This window comes from Cucumis melo, chromosome 12 (assembly GCF_025177605.1).
Source record: "Cucumis melo cultivar AY chromosome 12, USDA_Cmelo_AY_1.0, whole genome shotgun sequence".
Classification (NCBI taxonomy): Eukaryota; Viridiplantae; Streptophyta; class Magnoliopsida; order Cucurbitales; family Cucurbitaceae; genus Cucumis; species Cucumis melo.
This window is the reverse complement of record NC_066868.1, coordinates 20,638,642-20,666,358: the sequence shown is the minus strand read 5'-3', so window position 1 is coordinate 20,666,358 and position 27,717 is coordinate 20,638,642. Positions and strand designations below refer to the sequence as shown.

The following is a 27,717-nucleotide window of genomic DNA, read 5'->3' as shown; positions in this document are numbered from 1 at the left end:
AAAAAATTCAAGTTAGTCCCTACACGAAACTTAATTAATTATAAATATTTAATTATTATATTTTAGTTAAGTCTTTGAAGAAGCTAGACTGAAGCCATTGTTATTTTTTATTTAATTTTAGTTTGTCTTTTAAAGTAAAAATCAGGGTTGGAATTAAACTAGAAGTTGAGCTGAGCTCTTATTGAAATTTTAATATTTTATGCTACTTCATTTAGTTTTATTTTATGGGCTAAGTTTGTATATAAATCTGTATGAATAGTTTTTTTCTTTGCTTTTTCATTTATTTTGACATTATTTTCTTTTTCTCTGTTTCGTCCAATTTTTTTTTTAATTAAATAAATTTTGTAGGCATTGAAACTTTTTTTAAATTTTAACGTAGCAATAATATGTTAAACTAATTTTATAATTTTATGGGAAATATTAAAAAAGTATTTGAAAAAATAATAAAATATTAAAACTATTTATAAAATATAACAAAATTTATCAAACTCTTATCAGGCGACTTAAGTTTTTTTGCTATATTTCGTAAATAAAATATTATCTTTTTCCATGTATAACAATTCCCCCAAATCTTAAATATATTTATTTTTACAAAATTTAGAAGTTAACAATTTTATAAAACTAAAACACGTTTGGTTCACTCAAATTTAAACTTAAAGTTATGATTCTGGATTATAAACCCAAACAACATATGTCTCTTCAAAGAGATGTTAGTGTTGTTCATCTAGAAAAAGTCGATCAACCGTGAATTTGTATTTTGGAAAAATTAATCAAAGTATCAAAAGGATTGAGTCTGTGATATATTTTTTTTCTCATGCAAGTTTATAGTTGATTCAATTTTTCTTTTTTGGCATAAACAACATCCACAACATAGACATTTAACTCATGTTGATATTTTATAATTATAATTTTAAGTTTATGTTTGAGTGATCCAAATTTCTTTTAAATTTTGTAAAAATAAGCAATTTAAATCTTAAAAGTTTGACTATACTCAATAAGAAAAAAAGTTAAAATAGAAAAAGATTAGCGAATTGAAGATACAAAATAAATATAAAACAAAATGGAACCCAATAAACTAATATAAAATAAAAAAATAGTGGCTATTATGGTCTTTTCAAAATACTGAATTAAAAAATAATAATAAAATTATAGAAAATATTTAGTAACATAGTAAAATCTATTCATGATAGACACTGTTCACACGAGATTTTAGAGATACTATTCACACGAGATTTTAGAAAAATGTAATTCGTGAAATTAAACTTCGTATATTGATTATATATTGTTGTGGATACAATCTCTAATTTTTATTTTTTTTATTTTTTCTCTCAAATACAAATTAAGACATAGAACTTTTTGACTTTCGATCTTCAGGAAGTTGTGGTTGTAAGTCTATTTGAGCTTTAATCTTCTAGAATTGAATAAAAGTTTGATCTTCCAAATTTTCAATCTTTAAAAAGATGATGATCTCGATGTTGATAATAACTTACACATCTTAAGAGCTTTTTGAAGTTTGAATCCTCAATTCTTCATAATTTCGATTCCTCAGAGCTTCAATTATTTCTTTAACCAAAGATCCTCAAATGAATGATAAAGGTTTCTATTTATAGAGAATTTTTATGGGCTTTATGCGGGTTTGGGCCCATTTGCTTGTTGAGCTTGGGATTGGGCTTAGGCCAATTTGCTTCTCGAGCTTGGGCCCATTTTCTTGGTAGGCTTAAGCTTAGGCCATTTGCTTCGTGGGTTCGAACTTGGACCTACTTGTTTTTTTGGTCCAAATTTTCATCTTGAACTGAGTTGGATATGAGAAAACTAGATTGCCCAAATTCAATCAAATTATAATCATTATAATTTTGTTGAGGTGACATGACATGATTTAATTGACCAAAATTTTTTTGTTCAACAAACCCTTATAGACACCAGTTAGATCTCGATGGTTTTCTATCACATTGATAAAACCTTATGGAAATCTTTCAAGGTGTATGCGTGTATATTCATAGAATTTGTTGCAACCTTTTTAACATTTAATAGCCTTTAATGGTTAAATGTTGAGTTAATTTACATTTAGTTAGCCTTTAACGGTAGAGTTTGAGTACGTGTTTCATCCTTAAAAAGTTGAAAAACATTCATTTCAACAAATGTTAAACCATTTACATTTATTACTAAGCTTTGAATTCATTATTCAATATCCAAGGATTAGTAAAATTACTTCACCTATCATTCTTTGGATTCACACCAACCAAGATTTTCAATATACATAATCTTTCTCTTACTTTCTCTCATTGACTCAACATCGACATCTCTAAGTCGTGGAACTTTAAGTTCAACCTTTAAGTACAAACTGATTTGAGCTACACAACATTTTAAATGAGTCGTCATATCCTCGAAGAAACATACAAGAGAAATATTTGTTGCACCGCAGCGGTACATATAAAAAGATACAACACACATTACAGAGGACTTGAATCTCTTTAGAGAGAGTGAGATATTCATGTCTCAACCTAATTGTTAACATACTCGATTTCTCGATACTTACTTCGTGTTTTGATCGAATCTGAAATTTTTTATATCTCTTAACTATTTTGGTTAATTTGCTCAAATAAAATATTTTTAATTCAGTTTCTTGTAAATACTTAATTGAATAAAACCAAAAGTTAATTTTATTTTTACAAATAGTTTCCACACAACTTGGTTTTTTCAAACAGTTTTTAAAATCATTATTCTATTATAACACTTTATCCTGTGAACTAGACAAGGATTATTAACCATCTGGGGGCATCAACATGCAGACTCATTTTTCTAGGTTTTATAGCCTCGTTTTTTGTTTTCTATTCAATAGGTAAATTTCATGGTTTTGTGTGGGAGTTGGTTAGGATTGAAGTTTTGTCTTCTCTACTTCATCTTTTGATTGTATTTTGTTCTTGAAGAATGAAAAATTGTTCATCGTGCACAGTGGACTTGTAGGATTTCACAATACTTTCAAATAAATGTTTAATACACAGGAAACACTTTTATTAATTAGGTACAAAGTATAAAACCAAAGTAGAAACCCCCTTCTATTTTCTTTGTTAAACACATCCAATCATTTGGGGCTTTCTTCAACACACAATAATATATATTTCAAAACACATCTAGTATCCCCTCTTATTCCACCATGGCTTAAGAGAAGGAATGCTCTGCTCATTCTTGAAGAAATTAGAAGGATCGACCTTTGTTTTTACACTCACCAACCTCTTGAAATTACCCTTGAAATACTTAACTCCCCACACACTTGCTTCGTTGTAGCTCGTGTTTCTACCGTTTTTCTCATTTGTTCCGATATCCAGGTCTCTGTAATTGATATATGCCGCTCTCGGATTTTTTGAAACAAAAGGAGCCATGTAACTATAAAGTTTCCTGATCCAATTTATATGCCTTTTAGCAATATCTTCACCTTCTTCATCCCAATACACCAAATGCTGAATCTTGTAAAGATTTCCAGCTCGGTGTGGGAATGGAATTTCTGACTCTGAAATCTTGTCCATTATTCCACCATAAGGACTCAAAATCAAAACTGCAGCTTCTGCTTCTTCTTCATCAAACAATTCCCATATGCCCTCAAGGCCAGCTTTTGGGATTGGCTCATTTACATAGTCTGATTTGGCTTTGAAAAATCTTTTGGGGGTTAATGGTCTTCTATCTAGAAGAACATTTAATGGTTGCCCTCTTGAGAAGCCAGCAAAGTAGAGAACGGATTCAATCCAACTCATTTCAATGCAATCTTCCTTTGTTAACCCTAGTTCTGGGAAAGTCTTTTCCATTATTGGAACAAGTTCTTCGATTTTTCCAAGGAACAAGGAGTTGAAAGCAGCTTCTATTGTTCTTTTATTTCCATGTTGAGAATTTGTTGTGTTTATCCCAGTTAATATGATTCTGATGAAAAGTTTGTCATCTTGTTTGCTAGAGACATATTGCCATCGGTGAATGAGATCTGTGGCGTTTTGTTCCAAAGTTCTTGTGATTGTGAAAACAGTCACAATTGATGGAACAGGGAGAAGCTTTATTTTCCATGCAAGAACAATTCCAAAGCTTGCTCCTCCACCTCCTCTAATGGCCCAAAACACATCCTCCCCCATTGATTTTCGGTCGTGGAGCTTACCATTCACGTCAATGAAGTAAGCGTCGATCACGTTATCAGCAGCAAGGCCGAATTTACGTAGCATCAATCCATAGCCGCCACCACTGAAGTGTCCACCGACACCAACAGTAGGACAAACCCCAGCTGGGAACCCTAGGGTTTTGCTTTTCTCAGCAATTCTATAGTAGAGTTCGCCAATGGTAGCTCCAGATTGCACCCATGCAACATTGTTTTCCGCATCAACACTAATCGACCGAAGGTTTATTAGATCGACAACGACAAACGAGACGTCAGAGACATAAGAAAGTCCCTCGTAGTCATGACCGCCGCTCCTTGTTCGAATTTGAAAGCCAGTTTTTTTGGCACAAATGATGGATGCTTGAATTTGAGAAACAAGGAACGGCGTGACGATGATGTGAGGTTTCGGGGTTTTAGGAGATGTGAATCTAAGGTTGTGAATTGAGAAGTTCAAAACCGAAGAGTATGAAGGATTTGTTGGAGTGTAAATAATCTTTGAAATGGAAGAGGTATTGGGAGAATGATGAGAAAGACAGTGGAGAAAAGATTCATGGTTGTGAGCAGAAGCTGCCCATGCAAACGACAAGACAATAAAAATATGAAGAAAGGAGGTAATTAGAGACTTCATGTTGAATTTGTTTTTGTTTTAGAATAAGAGAAAACTTTGTTATTTATAGTGTTAGAGGAAGCTTTGTTTTGAGCTTAAGAAATAAGTAAATGTCATAGCATTAAAATATTGAACAAAGAAAATTCCATGCACGCCAATTATTTATGAAATGGATTGAGAAGGTTCATTTTTTCTCCATATAGTTATCGGAAAAAAAAAATAATTAGTCAAAAGTCTAATTCGGGAATATTAAAACAAAAAGGAAAAAAAAGAAAAAAAAAATAGAGAAAAAGAAAAGTCTGTTTGTTTTGAAAATTCCACAATGTTAAGATGATATATCCAATTATATACCCCTAAATTACTTTAGCTAGATTGTATCAACCGAAATTCTATACTTTTATAAAGGAAACAATTTATACTCCTATTCTTTAATTTATAGCTATATATTTTCGTTTGAATTTAGTTAACATACTCAAAATATATGACCTAAATAAAATCTGTAATGTTCCGAATCACAATTTTGGATTTGACATCAGATGCCCGCGATATTTTTCTGTGACCTAGTTTGGTCATCCTTGCTCATCTTAAATTGCTTCTACGAGTAAAGACTTAATAAACATTTTAACATACTTTTTTAACTCAATCACATTCTTCCTAGGAACATTCTTAAGAGGTTACCAAACACATGAAATGCTTCAAGATAAGTGTCATTAATTATATATTGAATCACAAAAAATGAAAAAAAATTTGATGCACCTTATTAATATATTTATATAGTAACTTTCAATTCTTTTAAACATTTATTGACTATACATTTATATTTGCAGTATCCACCTTTTTGGATGTGTGATCTAAATTCATTCATATTCTCCTCTTAAGATTTGGACCCTAAAAATTACATCTTACTGTTCATAATCTCATATTGAAAAAGCCAAAGGGACTCGAACTATTTATAAGATAGATGGGCTATTCTCTCATTACCAATTTGTTTTGAGATGAAAAATTACCTCATACTATTAAATATAGTATTGTCAATTGGTTTTGAGATAGAATCTCATTACTATTAATTAAGTACTTACCTAGATTCTGCTTAACTTGATCCTAGTTAAGCAGAATATAGTAAAAACTTTTCTTAATCATCCACTATAACAAATTTGACCTTTGATGTTAGTAAAAAAAGCTGAACAAGGATGTTCAATATCAGATTTGAAGAAAAAAATGCAGATTTTTTATGTCAATCCAATATCGATATTAAAGATAAAATTTTAATGAAAAGAAACACGGTTGATTTTAGACCAACATTGTTGATGCTGAAAAATAAATTATTTCCCAAGAAAGTAATTTTTATTATTTGCCCTTCACACCCCACATATGACTTATTCTCATCAAATCAACTTTAAACACACTCACCAGCTTCCATCTACAACCACCTCGTCTGCAACTACTGCCGGTCCGAGCTTGCCATCCATACTCGTCTAGTCCCTGGGGCAGATTTATTAAAGGGTCAGTGGGGGCACGTGCTCCTCTCACATTATCGATTTTTGTATTTTAATATTAATTTTGAAGTGTCAAACTACAATATATATATTAAAAATGTTTTTTGTTTTTAAAATTTTGGTTCCTAGTGTTGTTGTTGTGCCTTTATTTTGTAACAAGTAAGTCAGGGTTCGAATCCTGCGAACTACAATCATTTTTATAAATTAATTTTTATTCCAAATATCAATATTTTTGTTTCCCAAATATCAAATTTATTTCTAAATTGCACAGAATATATTTTATTCCAAACATCATTAATTTTCATTTACCAAATATCAAATATATCCTTCCAAAGTTCAATAATTTTATTTCCCAAATATCAAAATTTTTCTAAAATACTCACAATATATTTTATTCCAAACATCATTAATTTTTTTCACCAAATACCAAATATCTTTCCAATTCTCAATAATTTTATTTCTCCAGATATCAATATTAATATTTATTTTCTAGCCGCCGTCATTTGTTATCTAACAAATATTTAGAAAAAAGTACAACAAAGTATATGATCTAAACTTTCACTTTCTCAACAATATTCCATGAAAAATGTATTATTCTTTCTTTTTTCTTTTCTTTTTTTGATGTAATTTTTAAATTAACATTTACATTAGTTATGCATATACTTATTTTATTTAATTTCAGAATTAAAGACTAGAAGATAAGTTTTTTTCCGTTTATCGTTAGAATATACGTACCATACCAATTTGCGGGTAAGTTCAAATTCTTTTTAATATTTTTAGTTTTAATAGTTTTTCAATCTACGTGATAAATCATAATACTTATATTGTTTAATACTAATTTCGTAGAGTTAACATATCAATATGGAGATATATTTTAAAAGAAAAACAACAATAGAAACTATAGAGTCATCATCCTAGAAAAAGATACATATTCTTGATTCTGGTAGATCTTATAAAGAAATCAATTTAGGAGAACTACCTACAGATCCTGGTCTAAGAACTAAAATTTCTGAATATAATTATAATATTCAAGATCAAGTTCGTAGAGCATATCTACGAAAAGGTCCTTGTCAACCTTGAAATCATACTTTTCCATTCAAGAAGTTTGGGGCAAAGTCAAGACGATTTAATCTAGCTTGGTTTAAAGAATATCCCAATTGGTTAGAATATAACATTTCTAAGGATGCTGCATTTTGTTTATGTTGCTACTTGTTCAAACCAGAAGTTAGTGAAGAATCAAGACGAAAAAGTCGAAAATCTCAACCAATTACAAATTTGCATCATTATCGTGTTGAAGTCTTCTATACTGTCATTGATATGCAACTTCAAGAGTTAGATAATCGTTTTATTGAATCAAGTATTGAATTACTTCTCTGTATGGCTTGTGTGAATCCGAGTAATTCATTTGCTGCTTTTGATAGACAAAAACTTAGTCGACTTGCTCAGTTTTATCCAAGAGACTTTTCAACTATTGAACTCTCTATGCTTGAGGATCAACTTCAAAATCACATTATTGATATGCGTTCAGAGTTTATTGAACTAAAAAGCATTGGTGATTTTGCAGTAAAATAGTCGTTACGAAAAGAGATAAGGTCTACCCATTAGTTTATTAGTTGCTAACAATGACATTAATTTTACCGATTGCAACAGCTACTGTGCTATGAATATTGTGAAGACTCAACTGCGCAATCGAATGGGAGATCAATGGATGAATGGTTGTCTTATAACTTATATTGAGAAGGATTTATTGGAAAAGTTAGATAATAAACTTATCATGGATTGATTTCAAAACAGGAAAACTCATAGAGGACAATTGTAATACGTATTAAATTAATTAATTTTTGAAGCTATTAATATATTTTTTTTTTACAATTTTCAGTGTGTTTATTATATAGTGCCCCCTATACAAAATTTCTAGACACATCACTGCTAGCCTTCTTCAGCTTCAGAAAGGTTTGCCTTTGACCCTTTTTTGCATCTGCCGCCCCAAGCTTCTTTCTCTGAAAACTAGTCAACTACGACTAGTCGATCGGGCTCATTTTTATCTTTATTTATATTTTCAAAATGTTCAGTTTAATCTTTTGATTCTTTCTTGTCTTTGCATCGTTGTACTTTCAAAATGTTATCATTTATATATATGTAGTTTATTTTGATTCTTGTAAAAATTAGTGGTGTGGTGGTTTGCATATCATACAAAAACTTCAAAATGTTAAATATTTGTTTAGTACTACAGCATTGGTTCACAGCTTGCAAATGTTAAATAACAAAGATATAATAATTTGTATGACAATTTGTATGATGCTAAATACCACACCACTAATTTTCGGCATGATGTCATGCCAACTAATTCTATTGTGACGAACTTTTACAAGACTTAGAGCCTAAAAAATTTGATTATTTATTTACTTATTTCTTATTGTTATTGTTATTATTATTATTATGTTATTTGTTTTTATTTTAAACTTTTCGGCTCTTTTATGTTTTAATTAGGACATGGATAAATGATTTCTTTAGTTATTTTAATTTATTTTTCTGCCTCAGGTTATTTTCATATATATTTCTTTAATAAAATGAATTTAAATTTTCCATGCTTTTGGTTTTAATATATTATTTTTATTTAAATAATGACTTCAACTTAAGTTAAAAAGTTGTAGATGATATCATAGCCGAACCTTCTTCCAACGAGATGTGCTTCAAGCGCAAACCAAATGGAAGCTGGTGGACATATAAAGCCTGGAGTTTAGAAGGAGGATATGAATGAACTGATACAAATACAAATAAGGTGCACTTTCTTTTTTTGGTGGCTCGATCATAGAAATTTCAAAGTTAAGTATACTTAGCTTGAAACAATTGTATGCATTGGGTGACCTCCTAGAAATTTTCATAGGATGCATTTGAGTGAGGACAAAACAACTTGAACGAACCTGTGTTCGTTTGTAGAGACAACTTTCACTCTACGAAGAATACATCAACACAAGCAAGGATGGCATTGCCCAAAGTCTTAGGGGATGTTAGAGGAATACCAGAACCATTAGTTGTTAAATTTGGATTCCAAATCTTGGGCCTAGGACATTAAATAGATCATGTTGATAGAGACCGTTAGACTTCTACCAATGTTTATCAATATTATACCACGATATCTATCATTAGAAGATTATGAAAATCTGTAAATATTTGATTCATTTTGATATATTTGAAAATAGTTTGATTTTTTTTTGTTTGGGTTAAAAATCTACCAAACACAAGTGAAAACTTAAACATCAAGCTCATTTCACATAAAAGTAAAGTGTAATTAGTTTCAGGTTCTCTTCAATATGCTAAAAAGTTCAAATAAACCAATTTGATTAAAATTGAAACTTGAGGAAAAAACATTCAAAAGAAAAAAAAAAATCAATCCTTAGGAACTGAATTATTATTTAATTTGATTGAAACTAATAATTATATATAACTGGAATCAATTCTTTTCTTTTCTTTCAATTTTCTTTTATTGTATTTTTTTCTAACTTTACAAAACCAAAATACAAAATACATTCTGCGTATGTGTATGTATATATAAATCAAAAGAATATATATTTAAAAATAAAGTGTAATTATTGGAATATTTAGAAAAATTACTATATGTATATTAAAGAAAATTTTCATAAATATAACAAATCGTTAAAATATTTACGATCTATGTAACGACAAAATAAAAAAGTGCAGAAAAGTGGTCATTTTTTTAAATATTATAGTTTTTCTCTTCCTTTTCATTCTCTTTCTTCTCCTCATTTTTTTCTCTCTTTTTTTAATTGTTATTCATACCAAATATAAAAGTTCTATTTTTTTAGTTTAATTGTTGAACATCGTGTACTAAATATAAAAGATCTCTAAAAAAATGTTATTACTTTGATGAACGATTGACGAGAAATTAAATCTTCGAAAAAAAAACAATAATAACAAAGAAAACAATTTATGATTGAAAAGCGATAATATTAGAGTTTTCAAAGAGTAGAAAATTAGGGGGAATATATAATGATAATTTTAGAATAAAAATATAGATAAAGTTGATTTCAACTTAATTGCAACGAGTTTGAAATATATTCAAGTTTTGTGGCAACGATTCTACATGTAGAATTAAATTGCAATTTCAATTTGACAAGTTATATTGTTGCCGGCCCGGCCGAAAGGGTTGTAGGGTTATGAATTATGATTTCACACACATCCCATTTATATGAATATTAAACTTTGAAGCCAAAGATAGATTCCAACTTTCATTTATCGTTCAAATGTCAAATTGTAAATTCAACTACATGCATTACATCCAAAATAATATGAGAAGTTCAAATCCTATATAAATTACATGTGTATTGTTGAACCAAATAATAATATAAGCATCGATTTAAATTACTTATAAAAAGTATTCTCTTAATAATTTGTGCATAAATGCTACGACAACGTAGCTAAATTGGCATAAAATATATGTTCACAATTGTTATGATGCTACGGTTTAGTTGTTCTCTTTGCATATTGTGATGATAAGAAAAAGTCTTACGTTTAAATGATAATCTTACGACGTATCGAAAGACTCTTAATGGAATCAAATGCATTGAAATTTCCATATATCTCAAGGGAGGATTTAAGATGTAGAAGAAAAAACAAAACTTGTCCTTTACATTTTTCCCCTTATTTTGTATTAATTTTGAAAGAATGCTTTATCTTGAAATTTAACGTCTATTCTTATTTTTGAGGCAAAGCTCAATTTCAACAAAAAAAAAAAAAAAAAAAAAATGGAAAAGAAATAGACAACTTATATTATCTTTCTTTTAATGTTATAGTTTTCAACTCCTTTTATGGTTATACGTTATAACTCTACTAGCGTAAAGTATATAAATACAACGAAAAGTTTTGATGTTTAAATTGGTTCTATTCATAGTTGTGCCTGATTTTAGTTTGAGTGGATATTATTTGTATATATTATATTAAAGAAAAGTTATTTTAAATAATAAAACTATTGAAAATATCTACAAATATAACAAAATATCAATGTTGTACTAGATTGCGATAGACTATTATATGTATATATCTGTGTTATGTTACGTTAGATACACATAGTAGTCTAACACAGTCTATCTCATATAGATATTTTTGCTATATTTGTATATATTTCAATTTGTTTTACTGTATTTAAAAGCAATATATTAAAAAAGGTAGTGTCAGGAGTTCTATTTTAAAAGCCCCTTTCAGATCTACATTTCACATATCTGAATGAACTCAAAAAATGTAACCCATCCACATCGTCCGTCTTTTTTCTCCCTTCCGCTGCTCATCGGAGCTACTTTGACCATTGTCTTATGCCGCTTGAACAATTGTCTAACACCAGTTCGACCATCGATCAACTGCTCCTCCCACTGTCTACCGTCGTCGCCGATAATCTCCTTCGGTATGGAAATCCTCTCCTTTGCTCTCTAGTTTGCTAATTTTTTGTGCTTTGAAGTTTGATTGGGATAGAATTTGGGATTATTTTAGGTTCTAATTGTGATTCAAGTTGTTCTTTGGTATGGAAATCCCTCCTTTGCTTTTTATTTTGCTTTTCTTTTTTCTTTTATGAAGTTTGGTCGGGATAGATTTTGGGGTTATTCCTGCTTTTATTTGTGATTCAAGTTGTGGTTGTAATAAATTGGATTCAAGTTTCTCTTTATTCATTTTAGTTGTGATCGATTTTGGTTCTCTTTAACTTTATCGTCTTTTCTTAATTTTTCTTATATTGATTTAAGTTTACTTCAGATCTTCGACATTCCTCTACATCCCCTACGACTTGACAATATCATTCTTACTTGTCTTAAAGGCTTATTAGAGTGAAAGTCGCCCCTACAAATCAACACGAGTCTTTTTCGCATGCTTTGTCCTCACTCACATGCATCCTCGAAATATTTCTAGGGATGAGCTAAGCACGCTTAACTTTGGGGTTCTTATGATCGAGCCACCAAAGAGGAAGGTGCAACTTTTTGGTATATGTAGTAACTTTGAATAGTTTTTAGTCTTTATTAGTCTTACTTTCACATCCTCGAGATCCTTCTCTTTCAGATGTGACATCGGTTCATTCATGTCCCCCCTCCTAAACTCAGGGTTTTACATAACTGTAACTATTTAGCTAAGTAATACAGGGAAATTACTTGTGTTGAATTCATAAGTTAGTCGAAAAACGGTTATTATTAACGATAAACAATGAGTAGGTCAAACATAGAAATAAATTGTTGGTTGAGTATAGGGAAGGAGCGTTCCAATTTTTAGAGGTAGCAAAGTTTTATATTAATGATTATGAACGAACAAGATTTCCATGCAAAAATTGCATGAACTCAATGTGGGAGTCATTAGAGGGTGTGGAGCCACATCTATTAACTTATGGAATATCTCCCTCATACTATCAATGGGTATATCATGGAGAACTTGTCAACTTACCTCTATGAAAGAGTTACAATGCATTTACCACAAAACGATGAAGAAACTAGCAAAAGTTTTTAAGAAAATGAATTTTTGAATCTTATAAATGATTTACAACTTCCAATTAAAATCGAAGAAGCAACTAAAGAAGGAAACAAGAATGAAATGCCCTTTAACAATTAAGAACGAGATACGACAAACTTATTTGAGGATTTAATGAAAATGAAGCATGTAATGAACTACCTTGGTTGTTCAAATTTTCCTCCTTAACTTATTAGTGAAGTTGATGCATAATAGAATTCTCAACGGTTGATGTAACAAATCGTTTGACATGTTTGTTAGAACTGTTAGAAGCAGTGTTTCCATCTAGCCCCACATACCTACTTCCTTTTATGAAGCGAAGCAAAAATTGCATCACTTAAATCTAGGTTATGAATCCATCCATGCATGCAAATACGATTGTGTATTGTATTAGAAGAAATTTGGAGATTTGCAACAACGTTTAGTTTGTGGTAAGTCTCGGTATAAAGTTAATGATGGTAAAAGTAAAAAAAGTTCCACATAAAGTATTACAATATCGAGATTAAAGTGTTTGTTTTCACCGAAAGAAGACACTTTTGCATGAGATGACATAAAGATAAGTGAGCCGAAATAGAGGATGTGTTACAATATCCAAGTTGATGCAAATGGGTTGAAGCATTTTAATCGTGAATTTCCTCATTTTGCTTAAGATTCACAAAATGGTCATTTAGGGTTAGCTTTAGATGGGTTTAATCCGTTTGAGAATATGAGTACTTCCTACAGTATGTGTCATATGGTGATAATTCCTTATAATTTGCTACTTTGGAAGTGCATAGAGGAATCCAACTTTTTCATATCCTTGCTCATACCTAGTCAAAGATATCCTAGAAAGGAAATTGATGTTTAATTACCTACAATTGTGTTGATTGAAGAATTGAAAAAGTTATGGATTATTGATATGCATACTTATGATTCTTTTACCGATGAGTTCTTTCAACTAGATGTGTCCTTATTGTGGATCAAGAATGACTTTCCTACCTTTGGTGACCTATCTAGGTGGAGAACAAAAGGTTATGAGACATGTCCTATATGCATGAAGGATAAATCGTCCTTCAAGATAAGAGGGAAAATATCATTTATGGGACATCTATGTTATTTTCCAGAAAACCACAGTTGACATAGAAGTAAGCAACATGATGAAAGGTAGAACGTAAACCTCCTCTAGTTGTAATGATCATAGACCTTCTCCTTTTAAGCCTGAGAATCTCTTCCCAACAATAATAATGGTTTAGGTGCGCACATCACTTAAATCGTGATTATCTTTAGTGTGTTGCGATCAACATGTCATGCCCTGTTTCAAATTACTTAGCACAACTTAAATAAAACTTAACTAAAAACCACGTGACAGAAAATAAACAGCAAACTTATCTTGTTAATTCCAACCCAACAATTTGTACAATAGAACATGACATGATACAAATTTTCTCAATAATGATTAAACAAAGAAATGTTGAAAGTCTTCAAAGTCATCAACATTCAACAATCGTTTAGGTTTCCATTTTGATTTTGTAGCTCCCTAACCGATCATTTAGTCTTGATCATCCAACCCTTCGAAACACAATTGTTTATCTTCGATTGCTTACTTGTCTACCTGATCGCTTACCTTTCTAAACGATCTTACCTTATACAAACTCGAGAGAAAAAACTTAAAACGTAAGTTAAAAGACTTATTGAATTATGTTTTTGAAAACCTTTTGGGAATACAGTTGATAAATCATTTTGGTTTAAACATAAGCTCACTGCCTAAATTCAATAACATATTTCAAACCTCATAAATACACATTAGTTTCACTTATTTCTTTCACCAAGACATGAACCATTCTTGTGCATGGACTACTATGATGGCCTTTGCATTAGCAAAATCCTAGAGAATTTTCCGATTCATTTCTTGTTATACATTGTCCTTGTTAGACACATCCTCGAAAATTTTTCGGTTCATTTCTTGTTAGACATGAACCATTCCTTGTTATGCAAATACGTTGCTTAGGATTCCTAGCGTAATACATATATTTTATGCATTGTCCTACCTCATTCCACCATCCAGACCTTCTCTACATAAATGCCTTTACTTATTATGTTGACCTAACATCTAGCTCATTGATAGAAATAAAGATAATGGTTTACTCTGAAAAAAACGATAAAATACAATCAATAGAACATGAATTTTTAACTTTAAAACATAACATTAAAACTTTCTTTCAAATCATGTTTTTCTGTAAACGTAAACATGCAATACATGACACATAAGACACATAAAACATGAGACTTAGAAAGCAAAACTTTTGAAAACTATAATTATTTAAAAAAATCACTCACTCTCTAAACTCTCTTTCTCATAAATGTTTAGCCCTCCCCTGCAATCCATCTGATCTTTTAGCTTTTCTCTTTGTAAAATCTCAGATTAATCATCCTTTCCTTTTGTCCTCTGATTTACATTAATCCTAAGTTGGCTTAGCTATTCCTTAAACCCTAAACCCTAAACCCTAAACCCTTAAACCCTAAACCTTAAACTCCTATAATTTTTCCAACTTTTGCTTAACTAAATTTTAAGTCTCCATATGTTAATTACAACACCTGAATGCACTCCACTAATTTGATAGTTAACCTCGACAACCTCTTTAATTTCCTACACGATCATTTAGATGTCTACTTAATCGTCGAACCTTCTACATGATCGTTTTAACCTGTCCTATACGATTGTTCAATCCTCTTACGTGATCGTTTATCCTTTTACATGATCATTTTATCTTTCTTACACGATCGTTTAGATTACTGCATGATCGTTTACGCTCTTATACGATCGTTTAATCAAATTACCTTTTATTCAGGAACAAGTTCCACACAACGAATGAAGAAAACTTGCACAATGAAATACAATGATCAACGTGCAAGACCACAATGTAGAACACAATGGTCGTGGCGAAGAACAACTCTTGCTCGATAATCAAAAGCATGACTTTCTTGATAAACAAATTTGGCTTGCTCAATATACACATACAATTGGCAACCCTAAAAGGAGCTTCCTAATTTCTTTTAAATACTCAAATCCTGTAAGGGAGATAACTCTCATTTGGAAAAGAAAAGTCGAACTTTTCTAAAAAGGATAATATCGAATAAAATATTGCAGATTTATAATTCTAAATAAGAAAAATATTATGTAGGAAAAGATCTTTTGATGTCATGAGCAAATATTAAATCTTTGTTTGAGAAAACTGTAGTGACCACTGCCTTGAGAAAAATATAAAACCAAGCTCTCATATATCTAGCACTATCTATTATGTACTCCAACTTTTTACTATTATATTTTTATCATTTTTTTATTCTTTACTACAAAATTTGTTATTTTTTTATTTAAACGCTAAAATCAGATAAATTATTTTAAATAATATTTAAATAATCTACCTGCAAATATAAACTACTGTAATTCAATTATAATAACCTAAAATTATAATAATAAATTTTTGTCTCAAACTTACCACAATCACCCGAAGATCCAGGGGGAAGAAGAACAAAAATTACGCACAATGGAAAGTAAGTCACACCACACAAGTTTAATTTCTTTTTCCAAACATAAATTAAAGTATTGTATGTAAACCTTTGTTTTCTTGAATGAGATTTCAATGGTCAACATAATTATTATAATACGGTCAATTTTTTTATTCAACAAAAGATAAATGTCCATAAACGTACTCTATCAAAGTCATAAATTTATATTAATTTTTTTAAGATGGTTTTCAAATATGAGACATTTTTAAAAGTACCAAAATAAATTAAAATATTTATAAATAATAACAAAATTTAGATTCGATCAATAATAGAAATCGATAAACTTTAATTATTATCTATCAATGTCACTCATAGAAGCATATCGGTATCTATCAATGTTTATTATTAATGGAATCTAAAATTTCACTATATGATATAAATATATTGTCAAGTTAGTTATTTTTGGACAACTCTCCTTTTAATTATAGTCAATATTATAAAATATAACAAAAATATAAATGATTGATTAACTACTATCATATATTGATAGATACTAGTAAATATTCACTAGTGATAGATGATAATAGTCTATTAGTGTCTATCAGTATCCATAACTAATAGATTACTATTAATAACCGATATACTATGAAATTGTATTATATCGTAAATGTTCTCAGTAATTTTGTTTTTAAAACACACAATTGTTCTTAATAACTTTTCAAAACACATGAGCTTCAACAAAAATGTAACTTGAAGGTTAATATTACTTTTAAACAATTAAATTTAGTATCACACATACGTTTTATGTATAATAAATTAATTGAAAACGTACAGCAATAGTATTTTATAAACAGTGTTTCAAAGGAGGACTTCGTACACAATATAAAAATTGTAACATTTTTTCTCAAGTGTAGTGCAGCTTGGTGATATTTGAAATTTTCCAATAAGAAAATATATACAACTAGAAAACAAGATGAAGATTGATACTTTTCACGAACTTATCATTAGTTTGTCAATGAAGAAACCTTTTATTTATTTATTTATAAAACACCCATTTTTTGGGGGTCATATTGCATTTATTATTCTAACACCAACTTATGTTCACATAATTACTAAAAGTTATATATAGTTCACTTCGCATGGGAATAATTTAAGAAAAGTCCAAAGTAACTAAAATTAGTAACTCAAAAATTAAAATATTAATTTGTACTAATTTTGAATCTTTTCACTTTTATTTAAGAAAATAATTGAGTCACCAATAAGTCATATTTCTATGGTTTCACATGTCACGTTAAAATTGGGTCCATTTTGAATGGCAATAGTTATATATATATTCGGTCCATTTAAAATATATGTTCGCCATACCATTAGATGGTGTAAATTTTCTCATAGGCTTGTTTTTACTATATCTTCTATGGTAGAGCTTCGATGTTTAGTTTAAAAAATAAATTATTTTGAAAAAAAAATACAATATTTGGAAGCTACTTAAAATAGTGTATTTTAAATAATTTTTACAAAAACAAGTTTAACATTTTTTTAAAGTCAGTCCAAATGGACCATATATTGCGATAGTTATTTCGAGCTCTATGCATTGGACACTTCAAAACAACCATCAGTAAATTAATTTGAGTTTATTTGCATTTAATTAATTAGTTAGATTTGAGAGAATAAATCAACTAATGTATTGAGATCTATTACGAAATCAACAAGGAAAGAACGTACAAAAACAACTTAAAAGTACATAATCAACATATAACCAGATTTATGTAGTTCATTAATAGTAGGGATGATCATTGGTTGGTTGAAGTCTTTTTTTTTCCGAAAAAACTGACCCTGACATATTGATATGTAGTGGTCGATTTTTGTCGAGTTAGTCTGACACTTAAGAATACTTTTTGAAAATTCTCGTTTTGAAATTTTCAAAAATCGACTTGGATCGATGGACTTCAATTTGGTCGGTCGACTCATTTTTCGGTTTATCATGCTCACCCATAATTAATATTGTGCTTAGTTATATCCATGAGACAAAATTATATATAGTTTACCTCTCCAAACCCTAAGGTCATAAACATAAACATGACAAGTACATAAATAACTTAAGTTTTGAGATTCATGTAGTTGGTCATTCAAATGCCACAACCATATTCATGCGATCCAATAAAATCACCAATAATTTTTTCATGTGATTCATCAATATTCACTAAAAAAAACTCTATAAGAACATAGAAAAATGGGTTAGGAGTCTTTCGTCGAAACAAATAGATTTAGCTGACGTAAGAAGACGAGGTTGATAGTTTGGGCTTAAGGCCAAGGCCGTTGAACAGGAGTTGGGATGTGTGATACTACTCTCAATGCTATTCGATATCCGTCAGGATATATTCAAAGTCTACTGAATCTGTCAAGTATAGGCCCACTCTCCCAAATGATTTTCTTCACCATTAGCAGTGTTTGACAAATAAGATTCATTTTTAAGCACTATCGATGGTGTAATTTTATGTATTGGGATATAGTATGGGATTATATCCCGACGCTTCGAAGGTGCATTGGGAAATAGTTTTATATAACCTAACCCGTCTAGTTTCTTTTCATATATGTTCTTTATGTTATGGGCAGCTCATGATTTTATTTTCTCCTCTCATCAGTTGCTCCTACCATAGTAGGTCGTCTTTGATCGTCGACAGATTGTCGCCACCATCGACTTTATCACACTCGCCACTACTGTATCTTTTTTCTCTTTTCCTCTCCTCTATTCATCAATTTCTACAACTTGTAGTCTGATGCTTCGAACACTTTGTTCAAACCAGTGGCCCACACTTTTAAGGAAGAAATAGTTGCCAGAATAGCCAAGTCAATAATTCCATGTGTACCAATTCATCAGCACAAACGACCACGTAGGAAGAACTTTAGAATCCTCATTTGTTATCTTTTATGTTATTTTGGCATTATTGATTTATAGAATTTTTCCATATGTAACCTTATTTTATGTCTTCTTTTTATTTATTTTTCCTAATTGAAAAGGACACTATAATATAAATATAGACCAAAAGGTCCATCATATTCAATAAGAAATACAATACAAAAAATTCCCATAATATTCTTTGTTCTTCACTTGGTATTAAAGCTTGATGGTCAATGCCAATTGTAACCTTGGAAATTTTAACTTCACCAGCCCACCTTTTAGTTAACTACTTAATCAAGTTACAACCACCAAGCTGGATCGAAGTAATTTCTTTCTTTGGAAACACCTTGCCCTTCCAATGTTGAGAGAATACCAAATTGAAGGATATATGCTGGGCTGCGTACTATGTCCTCTGATGTATGTTACTTGATATGTTGTCACCACCACAGCACAACCAACTGCCGAGACGACAAGCTTCCAAACTATGGAAATCACCTCCATGAGTACTCGAATTAAGGAAGTCGTTAACCCTAACTTTGAAGCCTGGTTAGTTGTCGATCAACTGGTACTTGGGTGGATGTATAACTCCTTGACACCGAAAAATAGCTAGCCAACTGATGGGATTTGAGCACTCCAAAGATCTGTGGGATGTTATCCAAAAACTCTTCGACATTCAATCAAGAGTGGAAGAAGATTATCTTCGTCAAACCTTTCAACAAACTCGAAAAGGTAACAACTATATGACTGAATATTTACGACTAATGAAATTACATTTTAACAACCTAGGCCAGGACAGTAGCCCTGCTCCAACAAGGGCATTCATATCACAAGTTCTACTTGGACTGGATGAAGAATATAATGCAATTGTAGCAACACTCCAAGAAAAACCAGAGTTGTCATGCTTGCAAATGCAATTGAAATTGCACTCTTATGAAAAAAGGCTACAAGCTCAAAATGCACAGAAAACTGTGTCTATGCATAATACTCCCATTGTCAATATGGTAAGTAATAAGGGACCCTCTAATCATTCATCATAAAGTCAAGATCGAGGAAATAATTTTTCAATTGAAAATTGAGGTAACAACAGTGGACAATCAGGAGAACAAGGCTAAGGTAGAGGAAGATATTGTCCAACTTGCCAAGTTTGTGAAAAAATAGGGCACATAGTTGATGTTTGCTAGAATAGGTTCAATAAGGAGTTTGTTCCTAATAATGGGAATAATCCAAACAAAGGGACAAACAACGACAGTTTCAGAAACAACAATGACAAATCACCCACAGTTTTTGTGACCTCATATCATGGAAATTCGTTCACTTATGCTGAAGAAAAATAATGTTGACACCAATTGGCATGCTGATAGTGGAGCGACAAATCATGTTACTGTTGACTACACCAATCTTGCCAATCGTATTGAATATGGAGGTAAGGAATAAATTTCAGTAGCTAATAGTGATAAACTAAAGATTGCATCCTTAGGTCATTTGAATCTCACAAATGGAAATTATATATTATCTCTTGATAATGTTATGTATGTTCCTACCATTGCCAAAAATTTAGTTAGTGTGTCGAAACTTGCAAAATATAACCACATTTTTGTTGAATTTCATGATGAATACTGTCTTATAATGACAGGAGTTTGGGACAAAGAATTTTGAAAGGAGTGCTTATAGATGGCTTATATCATCTGGAAGAAGCCATAATAAAACCCTACTACTGAGGAAAGATGAATAGCAACTCAAAGGGGGATGTGAATATAAATTAAGTGAACCAATCAACCCTGTTTCTAGCAAATATTTCTGCTAATAATGTTGTCTCTAAGAACATATGGCATCGACGTTTTGGTCATCCATCGTCGACAACTTTTTATTTGATCACTAGGAGATGTAATGTGATTTTAAAAAATGAATAAATAGAAATTTGCCAATCTCTCTATCTAAATCTCGTGCCACCAAATTATTTGACTTAATTCACATTGATGTATGGAGGCCTGCTCTGGTCATGTCTACTGATGACTTTCACTTTTATGTGCTGTTTCTTGATGATTTTAGTCGATATGTCTGGATATAGCCTCTTAAACTCAAAAGTGACACAATTGCAGCTTTTGAGAATTTTCTGAATATGATTAAAAATCAATATAACAATAGGATCAAAATTCTACAATTCGATAATGGTGGTGAGTACAAAAGAATTCATTATATGTGTGGCCAAAGAAGTATATTAACTGGAATGTCTTGTCCTTATACCTTGAAACAAATTGGGTGTGCGAAACGGAAACATCGCCATGTAATTGAAATGGGTTTGATATTCATGGCTCAAGCTAATTTTCCATTCAAATTTTGGTGGGAAGTCTTCTCAACAGCAGCTTAGTTAATCAACGGTCTCCCATCTTGTGTTCTTAATGAAAAATCACTTATGGAAGTATTACACAACAGGCAGCTTGACATCACATCATTACGTACATTTGGTTATGCCTGTTTTTCTTGTTTACGCTCTTATCAAACTAAAAAGTTTAATTTTCATTCAAAAAAATGTGTTTACTTAGGTCCAAGCTTGAATCACGAAGGGCATATATATCTCGAGATGTACAGTTCAACAAAGAGAAATTTCCATTTGCTCAACAATTTTCTCCTCCATCCATGGACAAAAAACCATCATTACCTATTTTATTTCCACCAGTAAGTATTTTACGAGGCCCCAAATTTAATTCACCTAATAATCCATCTCCAAACCCAATAATATGGCCTATACCCAGCCCATCCAATAATCCACCTAATAATTCACCTCTTTCCACCCCTTCTCACTTTCCCCATTTGGACCTACTTCCAATTATCCAACCGCAAAAATTCCCTCTAATTTCTAAATGGGGTCTTTCACCTTCAACCCATAATAAAACCATATGTAACTCATCCCCAATCATACCTAATTTTTCATCTTCCACACCGACCATGCTCTACCACCTCACGCCCTCCATCGCGAATGACCATCAATCTCTGTCCTTTCAAAATGCTCCTCCATCAGATCCTCCAAATTCCACCGTCGACTACCCCTCATAACTATCATCCTATGACCACACGTGGAAATGCTGACATCTTTAAACAAAAGGTGTGGATCTCGAAAACCAGTCTTGATTAGACAGTTACGGAACCGACGAGGGTAGCCGATGCTCCATGAACTTCTCAATGGAAATCTGTCATGAATGAAGAACTTGCTACTTTCCTAAACAATCGAACTTAGGATTTTGTCCTTTCAAATCCTCATCAAAACGTTGTTGGCAACAAATGGGTATTCTGCATCAAACGAGCAGCTGCTTATTGTGTATTTGTGAGAAATAATCTTGTGTTGTGGTCATCAAAGAAACAACAGGTTGTTGCTCGCTTGAGTACTGAGTCTGAATACTGTGCACTGTCTTATACTTCTGATGACATTATTTGGGTTCAACAACTACTAGGAGAGTTGGGTATTTCTTGACACCATACACCTACCATATGGTGTGACAACATTAGTGCTAGTGCTCTTGCATCAAATCCCATCCATCACGCTCAAACCAAACACATTGAGATTGACATACACTTTGTTCGGGCTAAGGTACTCAATGGCCAACTTGAAATTAGGTATGATCCCTCTACTGATCAAATTGCTAACTGCCTAACGAAATCATTATCTCAAACTCAATTTAGTCATCTTTGTACCTAACTTGACGACATTTCACTCCCCTCTCATTTGTAGGGATGTTAAGGAAGAAATAGAGGCCAGAACGGCCTAGTCAGCAATCCCATGTGTACCAATTTATCAAGAAGAATGACCACGTAGAAAGAATTTCAGAACCCTCATTTGTTATATTTTCTCTTATTTTGGCAGATTATTAACTTATAGAATTTTGCCATGTGTAACCTTATTTTGTGTCTTCTTCCTATTTGTTTGCCCTAATTGAAAAGCGTTCTGTAATATGAATATAGACCAAAAGGTCCATCATATTCAATAAGAGATACGATACAAAAAATTCCCATAATGTTCTTTGTTCTTCACTCATACAATCCCTACTGATTTGGTTCGGATCTCCTACCGCGTTAGCTGGTTTGGAATCTTTATTTCTATTTTGTATTTGCTTTTTATTTGAGTGTGATTCGAACGAGAACATGTGGTTATGTCAATTTTTTATTCCAAAGTAAACCAAATATAGATTATTGGTTGTCTTTGATTGAGGTCTGGGTTAAACTTTTAGATTTTTGTCTGTCTTTGAATTTGTAGTTTAATTGAGGAGTGTGTGATCATTTTTTTTTGTTGATTCACGTGTGTTTGAAACTAATTGAATTTATTGAATTTGCCATTTACTCTAACTGCATATTCTCCAGTCGAACAATGATGAAAGAATACTATTTTTTTTTCTTTTTGATTGAAGTTAAAGGAATTAGAACGATGTAGTAGGAAGAGAATACTTTGAAACTTTATTTCTATCAAGTTTATTATTGTTTTACAAATGAAATAATATAACTAATATCCCGTGAACTTGTTTCATCTAAATGAAATTCAGAATTCATGTGTAATGGTTTTCTAATGAGTTTGATCAGATTTTCAAATATTAAAATTACAAATTTAATATTTTAGAAAACATATAAACTGATGACGCTGTGTACTCTTATGGCATCCACAATGATCATTAGACGTATCGCGACGGCGGCGCCAAAAATAAATCTAGATAAATAGCCAACGAGACTTGCCAATAATTCCTCATGCAGCAAAAAAACCTCAGAGAGTAAAGCATATTGCCAATGCCAAAATCCAAGGTATTGGACCAAGGAATCGGAAATTGTTCATTTCTGACGAAACAGGACAAAGTCAAGAGTTCAGAGATTCTTTTGACAGTTGCATAATAGGCATCGGTATTGGTTCTCTTGATGGGTCTCTTGTGTCAGAAGACGCTTTGTCGACGCCTTTTCTATAATATGCCAACGATGTACGACGATGCAATTCTCATTATCTTTTAGCCATTCTCTTCAAATCCATGCCTTTACTCTTGTCCACCATCTTAGATATATATATATATCAAAATAGTTTTAGATATAACTTATTTTTTTAGAGCTCTCTAGACCTTCCATTGCTCTGCCCTGGTAGTAACCTCTCTAGTAGTCCAAGCATCCGACATATTTGTTAGAGAATGACCGTCAAATAAGAAATTTAATCCATATTTTTGTCTTATTAGAAGGTTTTTTTTTCTTTCATTTATCAATTAAGATTTTAGTTACCTTTTATTGTACCAAAAAAGTTTTAATATTTTTCCTCTAAAATCGAAAGTTTGCCCATCTCAACAAACATAGTAACCTTAAAACGTGTTGACAACGAAAACGTTGTAGTATAACCTCGGGAACAAACCTAAACAAATACATATATACACACACATACACACCAAAGACACACGGACGCACCATCCTCCTTTTGATCGAATGGACCACGACTATGGATGTAGACCGCATCATCTAACGTTAACGAAGGTTGTAGTACATACTATACTTGGACTCACCATCAACAAGAAGAAAAAAATCATCATCCAAATTAATTAGCGACCATGACCATATCATATCATGGTTATTTATAGAAAAAAATTTAGTAGCAACATGGAATACAAAATTAAAAAGCTTAAACACACTATTTTAATACAATACAAGTGCAAATATAAGGACTTCAACTTCCAACCTAAAAAAACTTAAAAGGTACACACATGTTAATTATTATTGAACTATACTTCCTTTGCCCCTTCGTCGACATAGTAACATAGCTTAACATATTAAATTACACTGTATTTTATGTCGATTAGGGCAGGTATACTTTGTTCATTTCTAAAGAAATCATTCGGATCGATCATAGTTTTAACATGCACTAACCTATCAAAATTCTTCCCAAAATATTTGAACCCCCAAACCCTAGCATGACTATAGGTTGCTTTTCCATATTTATTGTTGATTCCAATGTCAAGATCTCTATAATTACTATACGTTGCCCTTGGCGATTTTGAGACAAAAGGAGTCATGTAGTCATAAATATCTCGTATCCAACTTAGATGTCTTTTCTCTGCATCAATGCTTTGATCTTTCCACTTGACATAGTAACCAAGTTTGTATATATTTCCAACCCGATGTGGGAAAGGAGTTTCGGATTTGGAAATCTCACTCATTCTTCCTCCATAGGGAATAAACATAATTTGTGCAACTTCTATGTCTTCAGCTTTTAATCTTTTCAACATAGTTTTGAATGCAGCCTCAGACATTGGTTTCTTGATATAGTCAGATTTGATTTTGGTGCTTAGACCAAAAAGAGGTGTTCTGTTGAGTAGAACTTCAAAGGGTTCATGTGTTGGAAAGCCAGCCATTACTAGAACTGTTTTGATCCAACTCATTTCTGAACATTCCTCCTTAGACAAATTCAGTTCTGGAAATTTGGTGTCCAAAATTGGCATAAGCTCATTTACCTTTCCTAAAAAGAAAGAGGAAAATAGAGCATTTGGGTTTGTTTTGCCACTTTCTTGAGTTAAATTCCCACCTGCATATATCATCAACAATTGGAGTTTCAAATGTGTAATCATGTTTTCTTGATAACTAACTTTCATTTTCTATTTCTAATAATTTTATTTCTTGTTTTCTAACTTTTCTTGACAGCAACATAGCCATTTTTGAAAAAGATAGAGGGTAAAAAATAACTTTTCTTTACAACTAAATTTAGAGATTTAAACATGAATTTACCGTAGAAAATTAAATAAAGATAGAGGGTAAAAATTAATTTATGAGAAAACAAGTATAAAATAAAATTAGAAAGAAAGTTAGAGTCTAGAGTAAAAAATACACTAAAAGATATTATAAAGTTCTAAAAACCATTTTTTCTTAAATCTTTTTAAATTACAACCGGCGGTATAGGAAATATTTCAATTCAGACCTCTTTGTTTTCAGATACGTATAGGTACCAGTTGAGCTAAACTCTTTGTTGATAATAATTGTGTTTGTGTTCTATGACAACTTTCTTAGAGTAAAATAAGGAAAGTTTCTACCCTCCAAATATAATAAAGGCTCGGTTTTTGTTTTTGAAAACTAGGATTGTTTTCTTAATTTTTTTTTCTTTTCAAACTAAGGCTGCCATATCAGGTTATCATATTTTTTTAGGAAACAAAGTGTACTAAATTCCGAAGAAACAAAGTTTGTAAAACATATATTTCTTTCTAAGTTTAACTTTAGATTTTGAAAACACCCATAAAATGTAGGCAACAAACAAAGAAACCAATAGCTGGAAGCAACACTTCTAGGGGCTACTTTTCAAAAACAAAAAAGAAAAAGAAAAAAATGGTCACTTTATTTTGTAAAGCTAATAAAAGAAAATAGAAATATTGTAATACCAGTGAGACTAATGCCAAGTAAAAGATTTTTATCCAATGTGTTAGTGATGTATTGCCATTGATGTATCAGCTTGATTGTATCTTCTTCCTCCAAACTTCTTTTACTTCCACAGATGGTCACCGTCGCTGGAACTCGAACAAGCTTCACCTTCCATGCCACAATAATTCCAAAGCTACCTCCCCCGCCACCTCGAATCGCCCAAAACAAATCCTCCCCCATTGACTCTCTATCATAAACCTTCCCATTAGCATCAATAAAAGAAGCATCGATTACATTATCAGCAGCAAGACCATATTTTCTCATCAACCATCCAAATCCTCCACCGCTTAAATGCCCGCCGATGCCCACCGTCGGACAAGAGCCAGCAGGAAAAGCAAGTGTTCGACTTTTCTCACCAATTCTATAATAGAATTCACCTAGAGTTGCCCCAGATTGAACCCATGCATTTTCTTTTTCTACATCAATTGTAATAGATCTAAGATTTATTAGGTCAACAACGATAAATGGGACGTCGGAGACGTAAGAAAGACCCTCGAAATCATGGCCACCACTACGAATTCGAATTTGAAGGGCGTGGGATTTGGAGCAAATGATGGCTGCTTGAATGTGTGAAACATGTGAAGGAGTGATGATGGCGAGTGGCTTTGGGGTTTGTTTCCTTGAAAATCTAAGATTTTGAATGGAGAAATTCAAGACTGAATAAAAGGAGGAGTTGATGGGAGTGTAAATGAGATTAGAAATGGAGTAATTAGTGGTTAGAGATTTATTGAAAAGACATTGGAGAAAAGCTTCATGTTTTTTAGTAGAAACTGCCCATGATGGAGATAAGAAGGTTAGAACAATAAAGAAGAGAGCAAAAGGGGTTAGAAGAAAAGACTTCATGACCATTTGGGGACTTTTGTGTATCGAAAAGCTGAATTATTTGTAGGAGAATTCAAGCTTTAATTAAGTAAACTTTACAACATTTAAAAATAAAAATTATACTTACCATCTTTGTTTATTATTGGAATGTATTCGTGCATATCTGAGGAGGTACTAAAAATTTAGGACTACTTCGAAAACAATATATGCATATGTTTTAATAAAATTCACTTTTATTTTAACTATTTTGATAAAATTACACCTTACAACCTATTTTGGATGGTTATAAACACTTCATTTTTTAAAATGACCTGTTCTTTTTAAATAAACATTTGAATATGTGTTTCAAGCA

General features: G+C 31.4%; 2 protein-coding genes across 2 annotated transcripts; both read right to left on the bottom strand.

The window, feature by feature from the left end:
* Positions 1-2,977: 2,977 nt before the first annotated feature.
* LOC103488607 (tetrahydroberberine oxidase-like) lies at positions 2,978-4,772 on the bottom strand. Its single transcript, XM_008447431.2, has one exon. The coding sequence runs from the start codon at positions 4,761-4,763 to the stop codon at positions 3,132-3,134; it is 1,632 nt and encodes a 543-aa protein (XP_008445653.1). The 5' UTR covers positions 4,764-4,772; the 3' UTR covers positions 2,978-3,131.
* A 20,057-nt stretch (positions 4,773-24,829) lies between these two features.
* On the bottom strand, positions 24,830-27,437 carry LOC103488617 (cannabidiolic acid synthase-like 1). The gene is made up of 2 exons (XM_008447436.3): positions 26,504-27,437; positions 24,830-25,659 (listed from the first exon to the last, which is right to left on the bottom strand). Exons 1-2 carry the CDS (start codon positions 27,390-27,392, stop codon positions 24,908-24,910), a joined length of 1,641 nt encoding a protein of 546 aa, XP_008445658.1. The 5' UTR covers positions 27,393-27,437; the 3' UTR covers positions 24,830-24,907.
* Positions 27,438-27,717: the final 280 nt, after the last annotated feature.